At 36.0% G+C, this 19,144-nt stretch overlaps 1 protein-coding gene across 1 annotated transcript; it reads left to right on the forward strand.

Annotated features, from left to right (window-relative positions):
* Positions 1–558: 558 nt before the first annotated feature.
* On the forward strand, positions 559–16,534 carry sfxn5a (sideroflexin 5a). Its single transcript, XM_084391013.1, has 14 exons — positions 559–723; positions 4,560–4,628; positions 4,711–4,788; positions 5,163–5,189; positions 5,442–5,496; positions 6,043–6,068; positions 6,167–6,220; positions 6,311–6,367; positions 7,793–7,858; positions 9,397–9,487; positions 11,604–11,719; positions 11,810–11,895; positions 14,940–15,057; positions 15,884–16,534. The coding sequence occupies exons 1-14, from the start codon at positions 667–669 to the stop codon at positions 15,959–15,961; spliced, it is 978 nt and encodes a 325-aa protein (XP_084247139.1). The 5' UTR covers positions 559–666; the 3' UTR covers positions 15,962–16,534.
* Positions 16,535–19,144: the final 2,610 nt, after the last annotated feature.

Consider the following 19,144-nt stretch of genomic DNA (forward strand, 5'->3'; position numbering starts at 1 on the left):
AAAGAGTATTACTAGGAGAACATCATTTTTAGCATAATTAATATTACACAGCTTGTAGACAAGCAATTTGGGGAATGACTATCTTGGATAAATTATGTAGCTATATGTCACACCCTGTGCAATAACAAGGTCATAATGACTAAACTGAACCACATTGATGTAGGTAGTTAAGGCGATTGAAAATGTAATTATTAATTAACTAATTTATTAAGAAAAGAAAAGCAATGTTTTACTGACGTTTATGACAAATCTTAAAACTACTCTTCAAACGTCATCCATCTATGGAAGCATGTTTCTGCCATGGTAAAAAAATTCAATAAAAAGAAAAATAGGCCATTTACATCTCGGAATTCTGACTTTTTTCCCCTCAGAATTGCGTATCACGCATTCTGCCTTTATAACTCGTAATTGCAGAAATGTAAATTGAAATTAAATGTAGATTTAAAAAAAAGAAGAAGTCACAATTACCCTTTTAATTTTTTATTCAGTGGCGGAAACAAGCTTCCATATTCATCACACCCCCGGGGTGATTTATCCTTTGACCTGTTAGAAAACGACATTACCCAAAATGCATCAATACGGATGACTCGCCCACTCTGAGGGAAGTCTAACGTTACTCTAGTTTCAGAGCTCAGTAAAACAGCTTTATTGAATGCAAAACCTGCCATGCCTGAATCGACTGTGTGCCCTCCGTTTAGACTCGGCGAGTCTCGGTTTGATCAGGTAAATAACAACCGGACCCAGTCCATACGAATGTGAGACCTTTGTGTTTTTGTATCTGGTGGATTACTTCAGGCTCACTGCAGACGGGTTTGGAGACAGAATGTTTCAAGTGAATTGTTTTAGAGGAATCTCATTTTGCTGCCGTTCACTTTACTCGCTAAAACCATATCAAAACAAGACCAAGCAGTGCTCTGCAGTGTTTGCCTGTTCCGCCTGCCTCCCTCACACTCTGGTTCAGTCGCATTAACAGTGACCTCTATTGGTAACATTACTACTTTGCAAAATGTGATAAATATTTATGTTGTTGCCTAGAATAAGTCAAATACAATAGTATAACCTCAAACAATGGGTCAGCCCAAAATGCCATATAGCTACAATATATGTTTTTTTTTACTTCTTGTGATAAATACATGTACGTCTTGTACCAATTGCATACTGTTGCTATGGTTACTTCATAAGGCGTACCAGATTTAAGTGGCCGGCTGCATGAATTGCTTAGACTAGTCTTATGAACTGCTTAAGTTAGTCATCATTTTTTCTTCAAAACTGTTCATAACTTTTAAAGGTCAGTTACGTAAAAATATTTTAATCTACTTTAAATGTGTTAAGTAAGACTGATTACACCGCGGTTAACTGCGGTAACGTTAGTCTTTTCTTCCCTACTCTGGCTAAATAATGCTTCCAAAAGCGGGTTTTCGCAGCGATGCCATTGAAGAATCATTTTTGTTTCCCCAAAAAAACTTTCTGTGAACAGTTCTTAAAGGTACACTTTTTTTCTTAGTGTGAAAAGCATTATAATAATCAAAATAGCCTTTTTCCAGAATCTTTTGTGGAATAAAAAGGTTCCATTTAACCATTGATGCCAATAAATAACCTTTATTTTTAAGATTGTATTGTGACGTAGCAGGCTATATCCGAGTGAAACGGTTTTTCGAACTAGAAAAAATGTAGTGCAGGACTTGGTTTTGTCATTGGGAATCGATCGGATCTTTGTTGTTTGATATTGCTGTGATGTCATGTGAGTGACAGGTTGTCCCGCCCTCGCGCCAGTAAAAACGTCATCAGAGAGGAGAAGAGATGTCGCTGCAAGAGGGATGGGAAGTTATTTTTGATTAAAGATTACGAGGATAAATGAGTTTTGCAAAAAAATATAATGAAGTCTATAGTTAAATATTTTATAATAAATACTGCAATATTTCTTGAAAATAGGAATTGTCTATTTTGATTTAATTATAACTTTAAAACACAGTATAACTTAGTGGTTATGTTTATGCAACTGGCCCCTGTTCGTAAGGTCTGTCTAGTATGCCCTGATTAACTTGTAATCTAACTGGTGTGACTACTGGCTACGTTATATATATATAGGCCTATCTTCAACAAAACATAGCCACAAAAGTATATAGTATGTGCACACACACACACACACACACACACACACACACACACACACACACACACACACACACACACACACACACACACACACACACACACACACACACACACACACAGTGTTGGGGAAAGTTTTAAAAAGTAATGCGTTACAATATTGAGTTACTTACAAAAGTAACTAGCTGTTGCTTAGTTACTTTTTATGAAAAGTAATGTTACTTTTGCATGAATTTTTCGCTGGGCTTGCTTGTTTGTTTTTAATAACAGTATAAAAGGGCGCAGCTCAAACAAACCTTTCAGCAGTTCTGTCGTTCTGAATTGCAAAAGAATAGGACGCAGGAGAAGAAAGTTCAACACTCTTATTTAAGCAATGAAAAGAAAAAAAGAAACACAAATGTGATGTTTATCTAAAGTCATTTTAGTATGGTTGAATTGGATCATCGAAGGTCAGAGGCAAAGATATTGGTTAATAAAGTGAATTTAAATACATAGAGTACGCAAATTATGTTATTTAACATTTAATTATTGCAGGCTTGTGTAATATTCTGAGTTTGCATTTTACAGTTTTTATTAATTTTGAGGAATACTGAATCTGTTTTTGTGCAAGTGAGGTGAGTAAATGCATGCTCACATTTGAAAAAAGTAATCTGATTATAACTTGCGTTACTATATGTATAACACGCAGTGTTGGGGTAACACATTATAAGTAACATGAGTTACGTAATCAGATTACTTTTTTCAGAGTTACTTTTTCTGTAAATATAGATAAATTACTTATATATTACTAGTATGTAAAAACTACATATTTAGAGACCCTTTGCAAACTTTTTTTTTTTTTTTCTTGACAGTTTAGTAGAGGTCAGGCCCAAGACCCTTATAATTCAAACCCCGGCCTCAATTAATTATTTTCAAGCTTCAGCATCAAATATGAAGAGATAAAGCTGTTTAAACTGTTTTTTTGCCAAGGCAAGTTCATTAGCAACACTACTCTATTAAAACATGTGGAAACTCGAACATTCACTGCGACAAAAAAAAACAATTTAAGCCATTTTATATGCATTAGTGATTCAATAACTTTAACCTCAGAGGAAGAGGAATTGAGAGGTAATTTATTTATTCATTGATTTATTTTAATACAGATGATTCACATCTGCTGTTATTGCTCTAGCGGTATCGTCCTTCATCTGTGTAAAGGGCCGCCTGTTAGATGTGATAAACAGAGAATATGTTGCGTGCTGCTTTGAAATCTTTCTCTCTCACACACATTTGAACATTTTAATTGCATTGGAAGAAGTTTTTTTTTTAGGTCCACAGATCAGCCAGCAGCAGTTGGTGCGCACGCATAATGAGGCGGACACACCTGGCGTGCGAAAACAACTGGTTCGGCCCTGGTGTCAGAGTCTGCATCAGCAGCTGACTCCCGCGTCTGGAGAAAGTTTCTGGGACCTCAGAAATAATTTGTTGAATAATTATAAGAATTTGTGAACATATGATTATTAATAATCATGCTCATTATTCTCGGGAGAACTGTTCTTGTTCCACACAAACCTGCCCCTCAAGATGAGTTGCCTGTAACTTTCATTACATTGAATTCATTGGATTCTTTAGGGGGGGATTTTTTTTTTTTACACAATAAATAAATAAACAAATCAATCTAAACAATCACACGCTTAAAATTAACCAACAAATGATACAAGATAGTTTAGTTTATAAGATATGGTGGTTATAGGGTTAGTGCAAATAAGCTGAGACAAATATCTGATTATTTGTCATTGACGTTTTAAAATATGAGGCCAAATGGCTTAGATTATCACACAATGCCATTTTAAACAGTTAAATAGCTCCACTACACTATACTCAGTAAAAAGGAAGACATATAAAATACAAAATTGTCTTACTTTTACTATGTTTCCTGTGATGCATTTATCTCTATTGCATTTTTACAAACCAGGTATGCACTGCACACTGCACTGCAGATGTTTAACTTATAAAATATATTAGATCATATTATCATCTAATTAGGTGGAATTAATATTCTTTGGACAAGTGGGGTTTTATGATGATTTTACTTCTTTTATTGCATTCTCTCAACTTTTAAGTTCTTAAATTTTAAGATCTATAAGATTTTAAATCTATAAGCCTTTAACTTCCAACTGATTTACATGAGAAAACTGAACTATTTTACAAGGTGACAATTTCGTATAAATCCGTTCCATGTGATTCGTATGAAAACCCACGATTTTAGGGAAAAGCAAGCATGAAGGTCCACCCCTAAACCTAATCTTTAGGGGAGCGAAAGCAGATTGTATGAAAAATGTATATGAATTAGGCACCAGTTCACCAAAATGTAGTTCTGAATTGCCATGGGAGTTTTTTTAAACTCCCAGCGTGTTAATGGAGTGCATTTTATTGGTTTATTTCTTAATGTTTCTTTGTTACTTCAGGGTTCATTTTCTGGCAGATTAAGACACTTCTTGAATGTGATCGACCCTCGAACGCTCTTTGTAGCAGAGGTAAGCGAGAGTCTCCTGAAATGTAAGCCTCAATTGATTTGATAGTTTATCTGTGAATGCTGTTTTCTCTTTTTTATTTTAGAAACATTTAAATGAATGTATGAAACTTCTGGATCAGTTCAAAAATGGAAATCTGCCTCCGGGTGTGACTAATGTACAGGTAAGTTTGGGGCCCATTAAAAGTACATTTTTGGTACCCTCCTAAAAAATAATGGTGTTTTTCACAGTGAGCCCACAGTAGAACTATTTTAGATTTCCCAAAGATCCTTTCAGCAATCAGATCTTAAAAGAACCATGTTTTTCTTATGTGAAGAACATTTTAATAATCGAATAATCACTATGAAGAATGAAAAGTTTCCATGGATGTAAAAGGCTATTCATGGAGCCATATATGCCAATTAAAGAGTGTGTCTAGCTAATGAGAATGTAAGCAGAATAGCCAATCAACCAATCAAATGATCAGAATTTGACAATTCAGTTGTAAAGAATGTTTCATGTATGTGGAATGCATGTTTCTCTCTGTTTTTCGCATAGCTTTGGGAAGCACAGAAGATTAAACAGGTGAGTGTGAACAGCGTTGAAAGCCTTTTTACAGGTTCTTATGATGAAAGAACCTGCTCAAATCACTCAACATCTTCATGTGCGGTGTGACACACACTCGCAAGCTGTGGTTCTGAATAGTGGTGTAATGAGTGGAGAATTGCGGAGAACCTTAGCATGGTAATTCTCCCATCAGTCCGCTCTCACCTCTTATATTCTCTCGTTTTCTCCTCTTCATCCTGTCTGCTGTCTGTGGATTCATTATGTCCTCAGGCCATCATCCATCCAGACACAGGAGAGAAGATCCCCATGCCCTTTCGCATGTCAGGTAAGGGTGTGAGTGTGTTTTCCGTGTGTGTGTGTGTCTGTGTCATGGGTGGTAGGCAGTTTTCTGCTTGTTACCAGCTCTGGAGACTAGAGCTTGGTGGTAGGGGGTCTCTCTGGACCGATCTGTTGGCAAAGGTCACACTCAGCTGGGCTCTGATTAAACCCTCTCCCTCCTGCTGTCTGGAAGTGTTGTTGGGCCACTCAGAAATAGGAGTATTTTAGACTTCTGTTAACACTACTATTTAAAGGGAGAACAGATAGTGAGAGACCTGCCTGACAATTATGATGGCTACCTCTGAACAATGCTATCTTTTATGAGTAATGAGGATTTTGTTAATCTATTAAAGGTCAGTAATAAAGTCATAATGTCATATGAGAGACTATAATGCTGATTATTAAACCAAACATGACTTGAAATGTACTTCTGCGTCCTGATCCAGCATATTCAAATGTCAAAATTACATTCTTAGTGTTATTTCATTATTGAATCAAGGATTACTTTTTTCCTATTCTTTCTGTTGGCACATGTTTTTCCTTTTTCTTTCAGGTTTTGTGCCCTTTGGTACTCCAGTGGTAGGTCGATGTGGAAAAAAAAATTAAACATTTCCTTGTCTTGGTCACCAAATGTTAACATTAAATCAATGTCAAATCGCTCACTCCTCCATTTATAGGTTGTGGGACTTCTTTTACCCAATCAGACATTTGCTTCCACCATCTTCTGGCAGGTATGGTACACACGTGTTTTTCTGGTCTTTATGCTTGACTTTAACCTCAAGCTCGCTTTACTATGAACTCATTCTCACTGTTTCTCACAGTGGCTGAACCAGAGTCACAACGCCTGTGTCAACTACTGCAACCGTAATGCAACTAAGGTATGGTGTAACTAATGTAATTTTGACCAGTACATATGATGACATGGCATATTTTATGTTCACATGCAAACTAAAGTTCAGCAGCAATTAAACGAGTGCTGCAGAGATAATATATTTTTGTAGGCCAACCCATAAGTTAGCATCACCCTGGTTCCCTCGACAAGACCAATACAGGATTTTTACATTGTTTTTTAGATTATTGCAGAAAATAAGTTTATGATTCTTACGCATCATAATATTCTTCACATATGAACACAACTTTTTGAGGCCTAAATACAAGTAAAAAGCTAAAACTAGGCTACAAAGGATCTGTACCACTGTCACATGACTTCAACGTCACCACCATTAAGCTTCTGAAGACTAGTTGAGGAAGAATAGTTTGCAAGAGCGTGATTATTAAACACATACCGAGACTGTGAAAGCGGACTAGCGAGTGGATGAGTTTACCTGTTCGACTTGTCCACAGCAACCCCATTTAACCACTTGTTAGCAACACAGTATAAAAATTATAAGCATTAAAAAAAATCACAAGGTGGTATTATGGATGTATTTTATGTCATAGAATAAAACATGAAAATGTCTTGAGATTGTTAACCACAGACCTTATTTCACATATTTAACCAAACGCCCATTCAAAAAACCCATTGACTTCAAAACTTTGGAACTGGAAGTACTAAAATGCAAAATATACTATGTTGTATCATCTTATGAATAAGCGTAAAAACTTATTATAATACATAATAATACTCGTGGTTATAACTTTTAGGAGTAAGATAATATAAAACACACATTGAACACCATGTTATATCCACTTAAATTATAATGGATTATAGTCATAATGTATTGTAAGTCTCACATCTTGGCATTGCAAGTTATAGCCCATATGCAATTAAAAGGTATTATAGCTGTTGTTACAATTCATGATACAATACAACATGTATGTTTTTTTGTAATACTTTTCAATAAGGTTTCATTTGTTAATGTTAAGTTACATTAGTTAACATGATCTAATGATGAACAAAACTTTTAGCAATTATTAATCTTAGTTTATGTTAATTTATACATTTACTAATACATTTTCAAATCGAAATTTGTATGTTAACATCAGTTAACGAACTGTGAACTGTGATCAACAATTGTATTTTTATTAACTAACATTAACAAAAGGTAATAAAGGCTGAAAATTACTTTTCTTTTATTTACTTGCATGTACTTTAACAAATTAGACCTTATTGTAGTAAAGTGATACTCGTTTTTCTTTTTTTGTAAGGCATTATTCATGCATTATAATGCCGTAAGAGTACACTTATAATGCATTATTATTTATATATATATATATATAGTATTTGCAGGCTTCATGGAAAGTGTTACCAAAAATTCCATATTAATTAACTTTTTTATTAATTTATATTTTTTGTTTTTCAGCCCACACCAATGTCTACATTTTTCCAGGGTTATCTTGGTGCAGTCAGCAGTGCAGTTACTATTGCAGTGAGTTCACATGTCTGCTACACAAAATTGTATTACGTAATTTGATGTGTAGAAAGAATTCTCTTTTAATCCTTCAATTTTGAATTGCCATTTCACGCTAACAGAGAATAATGTTATCCGTGACTTTTCTGGTACTATGTGATTTTAATTTTAATAAGCAAACTGATGGAGTCTAATAGCATCACATATAGGCACACAGAGCCCTATGCTGTATTTCACTTTGCTGAATTGCATATCCTTCTAGTCACGCCCATGTGTCCTCTAGAGCCAATTAGCTGCCCTGCTGGGTGGCAGTTTGATGCCCAGGGGCATGACAAGCAGAACCATGGTGACGACAACTACAAATGGCCCCATGCCTGTGAGAAACGCGGGAGGGGGGCACTAATTAAAACTACAATCCCTCTGAACACCCCTGCTGAGAAGGGAAGCGATGTGTTCTCAGATGTTTGTTAGACGGGCTCTCAGAGATGACCAGAGACTCACAAGGCGAGACCAGAAACAACTTAGCATAGCCTGTCACGACCTGTCATAAAGCCCACTGGGAGTTTTTTAAGGTCACTATGAAAACAAATGTGTATTCATTGTCACCATAACATCTTTGACTTCACGTGTAGTATTTGCCATATTAGATTAATGTAAGTTTTCATTGTTTCACTTGGCACATGTTTCTGTTTTTCATTTGAGTTTGAATTTGAAGACATGGAAAAAACAATTCAGTTCGGAGCTGTGGCACAGTGGGTAACGCTGATGCTCGACACATGTGAAAGCTGTTGTGTTCATGGGCACTCAAATTCGAATTCAAATTCTTTTTAAATAAAATAATGTTTTCTAATAAGAATTATATACACACTACATTTCAAAAGTTTGGGGTTGGTAAGATTTTTAATACATATTATTATTATTATTTTTTTATTTTTTTATTTTTTTTATATATATTTTTTATATATATATATATATATATATATGTGTATATGTATATGTATGTATGTTTTTGAAAAATTGTTATGCTAATCCAGGCTGAATTTATTTGATTAAAAATCAGTAGAACAGTAACATTGTCAAATATTATTACAGTAATTTTAAAATAGATAAAATGTAATTAATTCCTGTGATGCAAATCATTAATCCAGTCTTCGGTGTCACATGATCCTTCAGAAATCATACTAATATGATGATTTGCTGCTCAAGAAACATTTATTATTATTATTATTATTATTATTATTATTATTGTCAATGTTGTAATAGTATTAATTAGTAATAATATGTAATAACTCTTTTATGAATAGAGAGGTCAAAAGAACAGCATTTATTTGAAATGGAAATCTTTTGTAACACTATAAAAGTTATTACTCTCACTTTTTTATGCCTCTGCTGAATACTTTTTTTTCTTTTTTTTTTAAATAAAAAAAAATCGTACTGACCCCAAACGACAAATGTAAACATTTATCATGTTAAAAGTATTTATAAAAAAAAAAAAAAAGGTTTAAAAAACATTTTTTAAATAAAAATACTAAAATTAAATGAAATTATGTGCACAGGTGGGGCTGAATATTCTTATTAAGAAAGCTGAGCATTTCAGTCCGGCTACAAGGATCCTGGTCCAGAGGTTCATCCCGTTCCCTGCCGTTGGTATGTGCATGTGTGCGAGAGTGTATTTACGTACGTGTTAGCGTTTAATGTGAGCTTGATTTCCCGCACCACTTACTCTGCCCTTATGTGTTTATGACAGAAATCAAGCAACAGCTTCCTGTCATGTGGTCTTGCTAAACTGCTGATTAGTCAAACATAAAATGATTGATTCAGTAATGTACGATATTAATTAATGCATGCCGTTTTCTATCGGCTCCTTTGCTGTCTGAAAGCGCACGTCTTTGCATTTGTAATGACACTCAATTTCTAAATGAGCATTGGCTCAGACTTTCATTAAACCTCGAGCGTTTGTTTATTGTTGTTTGTTCTCATGTTGTGTTTTGACTGATCCTGTTGTCAGAGGGGGACGCTACTGAAATGTTATCTCAGTGTTCCATTAGCGTGCTGAGGCTCAAACAGGTCCAGAGGGGCTGAGGGAGACTGTCCCACAATGCCTTGGGGATCCTTGGCTGTAATTAAATTGTTTTCGTCCCCCACCCCACCCCTCTAATTAAATCAGCAGGTTCCCCCCTCACCTCTCTGGACTGGAGTAACGGGACCTTGTTAGCTCTCGGCTGCCGCTCTCTAATTGGTTAATTAGGCCTAAAGTGCTCTCTGTGTTAGCACTGGGCTCCCTGTCTCCAGGCCGCCATGTTGTTGTTGTTTTTCAGTGTTTAGTTATAAAAGGCAATCAGACACAGCTAATGAAATGCAGTGGAAACTAATTTTATTTTGCTTAGTTTTTTTGCATTCACAATTATATACATTTTATGTAAAACAGCATTCATTCATAATTTTTCTTAATGACACACTTGGAATCAGCGCCTATATAAAGACAGTTTATAATGATTTTTGGCATCCATATGGTGACCTAAAGCAGGACTTCCTTTGTAAAATTTAGTATGCATATGTTTTTCACTGTTATCCATTTTTGATTCACTCTCTCTCTCTGTGTGTGTGTGTGTGTGTGTGTGTGTGTGTGTGTGTGTGTGTGTGTGTGTGGTTAATTGGCCTGGGTCTGAACCCCTCAGAGGTGAATAGCTATTTACTCAGCCAATTAACTCAGCCCCACAACACTGCAGCACTGAACACTGATAACTCACAACACAAGGTCTGTAAATTAAAAATGCTTCAGGCTCTCTTTATTTCTCTGTTCACACACACACACCCACACCAATCTCACCACATGCCACAGATGATAATGCCAGAAAGTAAATCATTATTCTAATCATTTTTACGCTTGTAATTCATGTGCGCACTTTGACATGACCATATGAAACTATTTGTTTTATATCCAGTTAACCCCTCTTAACGCAGACGTTCCGGATCAAGAATGTTTTCCAGTTTTGATTGCTTTTATTTCAATATTCACAGGCGGTGACTCTCTAACAGATTATTAGTACTCTAATTTGTTCTGTTAGTTCTATAGTATTTTTAGTATATAGCAGTGGGGTAAGATGAGTCACCCCCAATCTACCCCAATGTGTTGGTCCAGGTTTATCAACTAATGTTAACAGAAACAACTTTTGATTTAATGTTGAGATTAACATTATCTGAGATTAATAAATGCTTTGGAAATATTTTTCATTGTTAGTTCATGTTGACTGATGTGTGGCAGTAAATGGTAAGTTGTCTTCTGCTAAATAAGGGCTTATGTTTATAATTTTTATTTCAAATGGAAATTGTTAATGTCTTCCCCGGTGATTTAACTTTCCCTTCACGTGACACAGCTTACCCCTAACTATTTTTTTCTATGGCCCCACTTTATAGAAGCTTTCTTCTAATTGAAAGGATATATTCTGAAAGATAATTAGGTATATTAGTTTTGTCTCATTTCTCCTGGCCTAGAGGACAATTTAAAAATAAAATTGCACAGCTTACCCCATTATTCTCCCCTAAGTTAAAATGCACTGCGACATTCATCCATTGACTGCCTCTTACATTTGTGTGTGTGTGTGTTTTCTTGTTTCAAAACGGATCAGGAATAGTGAGAGTCAAGTTCACATGATTCTCTCTTCAATCATAATCAGTTGTCTGTGTTGGATCCAAATAAGGAAAAGTTGGGCGTCAAATGGAAGTCCCTTTGTTTTCTAACTGCAATTCTACCTTCATTTAGCAAGTGCCAACGTGTGTAATGTTTTGCTGATGCGCCACACCGAGCTATCAGAGGGCATCAGTGTACTGGACGACAAAGGCAATGTGGTGGGCACCTCAAAGCTGGCTGCCAGGCATGTGAGTATGGACATTTTGCATGTGTTAAGGGAAAGGTTGTTAGCAAATGACTGAGCTGAGTTCTGCTCTGATTAATGTCTTTTTGTTCAGGCTTTGATGGAGACATCCCTGACGCGCGTCGTGCTGCCCATGCCTGTTCTCCTGCTGCCGCCTTTAGTAATGGCCATACTGGAGAGGTCAGAGAAAATCTTGCAACTAACTAGAGTTATTTTTACAGCTCCATCACCTCGGGAATTCACCCACCCATATGTACCATATGTCCTGGTATATTTTTATTTCACAGTTTGATGTGAACACATTTGTGTATGTGTTTATAGGAGTAGCTTGCATTAAAAATTAAATGCAAAATGCCACACAAAAAAACAAAAGATGTTTGGATGTCAAGCTCAAAATATGATTTATAAAAGTTCCTTAGCAGTGGTACATACAATATGCTTCTTCCCCTTTACCACAGCTCTTAAATATACTTTGTGCAACTTCGATATTCAATAAAAATATAGTTAAAATAGTCACAGGTCACATCGACTACTGTCAGCATTCTACAAAATTTTTAATTCAGAAAGGATGCATTAAATTAATAAAAATTGACTGTTAAAACATTATAATGTTACAAAAGATTTCTATTTCAGGAAATCAGCATATTAGAATGATTTATGAAGGATCATGTGAAACTGAACATTGGAGTAATGATGCTGAAAATTCAGCTTTGCCATCAGAGGAATACATTACATTTTAAAATACATTTAAAACAGAAAAACGTTATTTTAAATTGATATAATATTTCACAGCATTACTGTTTTTACTGGATTTTCAGTATGATAAATACAGCCTTGGTGAGCTTAAGAGACTCCTTGCAAAAAAATGTAAACTGAGTGCAAACATTTAAACAGTAATTTTATCCACTTTTATGTTTCCCTAAGGAAAGAAAATCATAGACACTTTGGAATGAGATTTTAGCTCTTAGGTTAACTAAATATATAGTGTCTGGCTATCTGTCCTGTAGGCTATGTGACATTGGAGTCCACATTAAAAATCTGTGATTTTCTTCCATTTAAACTTCCGTTTAAAGAGAAGTTTTAGAATGTATGGGGTGGAAAAAGTTTTATAACTACTCAAATTGCTATGCTCATAATATGATTACTTTTATATCAAATTATAAAAGGCAAATGCACATTTTCACTTGCTCTGTGACTTCTGGGCCTCATTGCATGTATAGGATCGACTCTTCCACAGAATTTGTTTGGTTTTATGACTGACAGACTATGTTGCAACCTCCTCAAATTCTTGCTGCTCTGATTCGCAGGTGTGTACGGTTATGTGTGTGTGTAGGTGTGTCTGTGTGAGCGGCAGTAAATGGTGAGTTGTCCTCTGCTATGCTGACTGTCAGCTCACCCTCACTGGCTCTCAATGGAGCAAGAACAGTGATGCAGGAGGGTCACTGCTTTAAGGGTGAGACCGAGAGGCAGGGGTATCCTTGATTAATTAGAGTGCTGAGAGGAGTCTGTGTGATATATGTGGGGCGTTTCAACCTTTCACCTATTTCTCTTGCTTTGTCCGAAGGCAGCTGCTTTGCTGAACAGTCAGCGGCTTTTTTACATGAAGGTACCGCCTAATGGTGCGTTCAAGTCATGTCGGAAATATCGTGGTTACGAGTTGAGCGCACATGAATGCCAGAACAAAGTCGGAATTATGAGTGAGAAACTTAGGATTTTCTTTGAGCTCCAAGTTTACGAGTTGGGTGTATGTGAGAAACATTGCGGAATCAACATCTCTAGTTTACGGTACATTTTCATAAATTAATCAAAAACATAAAAAGCAAAATACACCTGATGAGCATTCTTTGTTCTTCATTTTCTAGAAGTAGAGTTAAGAAACCTTGCTATATTTTTGTGTAGGTAATTAAGAGAAGGAACACTGCCATCTTACTCAGACGAAAGTGACTTAAACGTTGTAATTACGAACTTCCCAGGAGGACCATAGGGAAAATAGGTTCACATCAAATGATCTGGAGGAAATTTAAGTGAGCTTAAGCCATAAACAAGCAAATATTTAATTACTACAATGCTTATTTGTTGGTTTAAAAAGTAAAAAAAAAAAAAAAAGTATATTAATGATTTAATTTTCTACTTTCAGATGCTTTTTTTAAAAGGGATTGACTACCAATATATAATGTACTAATTTGTACCATGTCAAGATTATCCAAAAATATTTGTATAAAAAAATAGATTTAATTGTGAATGCCATTTTTACATAGATTTTTTTTTTTTTTTACCTTTGCCATCTAATACCCATTTAAAAATAATCTTCAAAAACACTAATAATTTAATAAGTCAAGTCACCTTTGTTTTTATAGCGCTTAATACAATACAGATTGTTTCAAAGGATCTTTACAGTGAAAAACAGGAAGATAATAATCAAAGATGCCAACTCAAATAGAGCAACACAATAGTGTGGATAATAAAACTGTTAAATGTAATCTTTAGCTAATCTCAAGATGAATATCCAGTTTTTATACTGTAAGTTCACTTGCAGCATTTCAAATGGAATTTAGTTTTTAGTAGCCTATTAGTTTACATTTTAACTTTTTTTTTTCCGTTACATGAAAATAAATATCGTGCGTCCCTGATATCATAAGCAGCAAAGGATACATCACCCCGATCAATTCATCTTAGTAGACTGGCTGTCGTGCAAACATTGAATTCCTATGTGTATATTTTGTGTAAAGTCAGCACTACTGTTTGCTCTGTCACTTCAGTTTGGCTTTGACCTCTTCACGTAAGTGTGACGGATGAGTGATTTATTTAGAGCGGCTGACGGACACGATGAAAGGTCTTTAACGTACTTTGATCCTTCTCACCGCAGCTTTTCTCTCCCTAACATACACACAAGCATGCGCGCACAGAGAGAGTGTCTGGTGGCCAATTAAAGCTCATCATGCGTATGTGTTGATGAAGTCATCATTAAGCAGTTGCTGGCTTCATTAAAACAGGGCTACTCTGGAGGACTCCTGCAGAGCATGCTATCCCACAACCCCCCACACACACTCTGCGGCCAGGGAGGTAAGGGGGGGGGGAGGTGTCAGAGACCAATCACGCACAGCAGTTCCAAAGTGTCAGCGAGCGAGTTCAATAACGATAATGGCGGGAATGCTCATGATTTTCAGAGTTCGGTGTGCGTTCTGCCAATAACGTGTGCATTTTTGTGGGTGTTTGTGCATTAGGCTCCCTCCACTGCAGAAGCACCCTCGTCTTGCGCTGCCTGTTCATAGCATGGTGTGTCTCTCTGCGTTCGGCCTGGCGCTGCCTGTTGCCATCAGCCTGTTCCCCCAAAACAGTCAGGTGAGCACTCGCACACGCCTCCCTCCATCCATCCGCTCTCGCTCTCGCACTTTCTCTCCGTCCCCTCTCTTTGTCTGCCATGAAGACGGTTATGGTTTAAAATGGTGTTTATTAAGCTGTTCATCCATATGGTTACTGAACTGCAGACATATGTGCTGCCAACTACTTCTATTCCTCTCCCACCCCTCCCCTCCTCCTCTCCTCTCACTCTCTCGCTCCCTCTTTACACTTTTCCGAGGGTTCCAGACGAACGCTCCCAAAAAACTCCACTCCTGTCCCCCCCACCTTTTCACACCCCACAGGATGTCTGTTTCAGATTCTGCCTCACACACTCACACACTCATTGCCATCTGTTTCTGAGCAAAATATTGCAAGTTTTGGCCCTGGTTTGGATATTTACCAGTGCTCGCTGCTTCATTTTAGCTTTTTATGATGGCAGAAGTGTCAGTTTTGACTGTGAAAAATGCTCGAGGCTGGAAAGACATGGCACACTTTTAATTCTCATTTGATGAAACATTTTAAACATCTTAATGACTTAACGATCGCTGTGAATGGTTGTCTCACTGTAGCCAAAAGATCTGAATCTTAATGTCAGTACAAAAATAAAAACACTCCGTAATCAAAACAGCAGATTCATATGTGAGGCGATTTTATTTGACAACCTTATCCTGCCGCTTTTCGATATATGTGTTGTTTTTCTGTTCCTGCTGAAGCTGAATTAAATGAATATAATTGAGATATAAATTAGCATTTTAATAAAGTATTAATGGAGCTGTAAACGCTGACCTGAAGAGTGTTTTGACTGCACCTGCTTTCTGTCTCTCAGATCCACGTGTCAGAGCTAGAGCCAGAGATCTCTGCTGCAACAGAGTGCAAGATCCTGACCTACAACAAGGGTCTTTAACCAGTAAATGCTTGACACCTAGCAACTAATGTCTTTGTCCTTCACTGTAAAACTCTAATGCGAACAGTAAAAATGCAAATCTTGATTGCGTCTCACTGGATTGTTCCTGCTGTGTGTGAATCCTCTCCCAGCCACACACAGAGACAGACTCACACCAGCGCTAATCATCCTCTTGCCTTGTACTTGAACATGGCAGTGGCAAATAGAGGATATTTGAATTTCCCTCTGATCTACCTTACAATTTTACATAATTATCAGCCTTCTCACACAAACTGGCTGTAATTATAATGTTTGCAAAGTAATTGCCTTAAAACAATAAATAACCAGTTTTGATATTTTAAACTGTATTGTAATTTGTATTGTAACATGAAAATATGTTGTTTACACAGAATTCAGCTGCCTTTGTGTTATTTTCTTATAATTTCTTTACGAACCACAAATCATTCTCAGAATGAATAGGAATGTAAACCGAAATTTAAAAAAGAAAATGAATTCACATGAAAAAGATATATTCTATGTTATGATCTATATTACTTAATAAACCTTATTTGCTACATTTTTGTCATTATCATATACAAAATTTTCTCTTTTTACTACTGCAACTACTGTAGTCTGAATATATATATATATGTATATATGTATGTATGTATATGTGCTGTCAAATCGAGGAATAATAATTGGGAATATTCACGTTTAATATAAGATTTTGTAAATATGAGTGTGTGTGTATAATATATATATATATATATATATATATATACACACACACAGACTTTTAATGTCAGATGCGATTAAACGATTGATGTGTATAAATACACACACACTCTGCTGGCAATGGCAATGAAAATGACCTATTAATTGTCATTTAAGTGAAATTATTGAACTTAAATATACGAGCTTGATAAAAATGATCATTCTAGAAGAAAATTTCACATGGCACTTAGAGGCTTTTGCATCTGAACTCTTCATATATATATATACATACATACACACACACACAGACTTTTAATGTTAGATGCGATTAATCACGATTAAACGATTTGACAGCGCTATATATAGCAGAATATGCACTATTGCTACAGAAAGATTATTCTATAACTGTTTAATACAAGTTAGTACTAACATACTTTATAAGACTCGGTTGAATTTCTTTCAATGCGGTAAGTACAAGCACTCAAATGTACGATAAAATCACATGCTTTTGCCTTTTGGCTTTGTTCGAGAAAATACATAGAAATCCTTTAAAACATTATTATCATGGTTAATGAATGGAAACAATGCACACAAGTCTACAATTCTTGCTTTACTTTCTTCCTCTTCCATCCATTCGTTCTATTGTTTTTAGATGATTATATCTCTTCTTTTATTTGGATGTGTTTGAGTTCCTTTGACAGGCCTGTAAAATGATTCCTGTAAACTTCTATTTTATCGTTAGATCCATCGCTAGAGTGAGGGAGTGGACCTGTGTGTTTTTCTACCTGGTTGTCACGGGAACAGATCACAGTGGGCAGTAGTGAGGAGAGACATGACATGAAGCCGCATGTAGAATCATTAACCGTGCTAGACTGCCATACACAGAAACAGTTGCACAACATGCACACGACCGGATTAATGAGGGTAACATTCTTATTCTTACCTTTTTGTTAGCTTTTGCTTTAATTTCAAAATCAAGATAAAAATGGTTTTATGGAGTTTTGCCTAATTAAAATTGGATTTCCTGTGAGTACAACAGTGCCATGTAAAGACAAAACATCTTATGACCAAATCAGGTCTATGAGAATATGATCTGTGACAGACAGGTCTGGCTTATCTATTCTCATCTTCAGAAAAAAACAATAAAAAAATTATCTAAAAGTTTTATAGAATACTTTTCATAAAATACCATTTTCTTTGTTCCAGTGTTGGTGTAGTTACTTGTCGTACATGCACCCACTGTGTAGTGTCACACTTGCACTTGTCATATATATTCAGTCATTTGTAATTTGGATCCTTTCAATTTGCAACAACATTTTTTTTAAATAATAGTTTGTTAACCCAGAAGACTGAGTTCTTGCAGCGAGCAGCCAAGCATGTGGCACTCTACATCAACAAGCTTTTGTTTACCTACCATAGGTTCTCCATTACACCACTGTGCTTAAAGCAGTTCACACTGTAAAGATCTGTGAAATTTACCTAAAAATATTAATAATCATAAAAAACCTACAGTTGTGGTTGCCAGAATTTTACCGTAGAAAATATGGTAGCAACAATTTAAGTTCTATAGATTGAACTTAAAGGGGTTATACGAATTTTCATGTAATGACTTTCATGTTTTTGCCGGGAAAATCAAAAGGATGTGACGTTTATGTCCGTTCAATGACAAATGAAATGAATGCTTATAAAATGTTCAGGATAATTCCAAAAGAGCCGTTCTGTTCTGTGTCAGTGTTTAATGCAAAGAAAAGGGATTAATACAAACTATAGTTTCAAATATACTTTTTAATCAAACTTTCGTAACAGTGTAATTTTAATTACATCATCTGTCGACATTATGTTGGTGAATTGCAGAGCTTGTGCAAAAATATCCACATCGCTATGATCAGATGCTTTCTTAAATTCAAAGTTCTGTCATGAAACTAGATGGCGCGGGCTGATATAGGTTCTCTATAGAGCACAGCTGATTGGTTCCTGCTGTATCAGTAGCCAATTAGCTTGTTGCTTAACCTTCAAATACTTGGTCAGCATTTGCTGTAGCAGCGCACTTTCAGAAACCCTCCACCTTCCCCAGCTCCACCTGTATAGATCTGCTTCAGGTAATTCATGTATGCTATATTGTACAGCAACAGCATGTCTTACTGCTCACAGCAGCGTGACTGTGTATGTATTGCAGTAGCAGCAGCATAGCAGATCTATTCCGCCAAGACCAAACATAATCAACACTGTAATTGTAAATAATGAGAGGAAAACACGCAGCACATATTTACTCATCTAAATGTCGCTCTCAGCAGTGTGGATGGTGTCAGGATGTCATTAACAGTATATTACTGCAAAGGTATTTCCAACTTCTTTGAACTTATAGCAAAGAACGAACAAGAACTTCCTTGTGAGTAAATTAGGCCTTGAATCATGTTCAGTCTGAGACTGATGTGACTGATTTGGCCATCTGAGACTTACTCGTATCACTATGAGTTGATGAGTCGTATC

Source organism: Rutilus rutilus (genome assembly GCF_951802725.1).
Source record: "Rutilus rutilus genome assembly, chromosome: 20".
Lineage (NCBI taxonomy): Eukaryota > Metazoa > Chordata > Actinopteri > Cypriniformes > Leuciscidae > Rutilus > Rutilus rutilus.

Coding starts and splice junctions, on each gene's coding strand:
- sfxn5a (XM_084391013.1), top strand. CDS start 667: ATGCCTGAATCGACTGTGTGCCCTCCGTTTAGACTCGGCGAGTCTCGG. Junction 6,221..6,310: donor CTTCCACCATCTTCTGGCAG/GTATGGTACACA, acceptor TGTTTCTCACAG/TGGCTGAACCAGAGTCACAA. Junction 9,488..11,603: donor CATCCCGTTCCCTGCCGTTG/GTATGTGCATGT, acceptor ACCTTCATTTAG/CAAGTGCCAACGTGTGTAAT.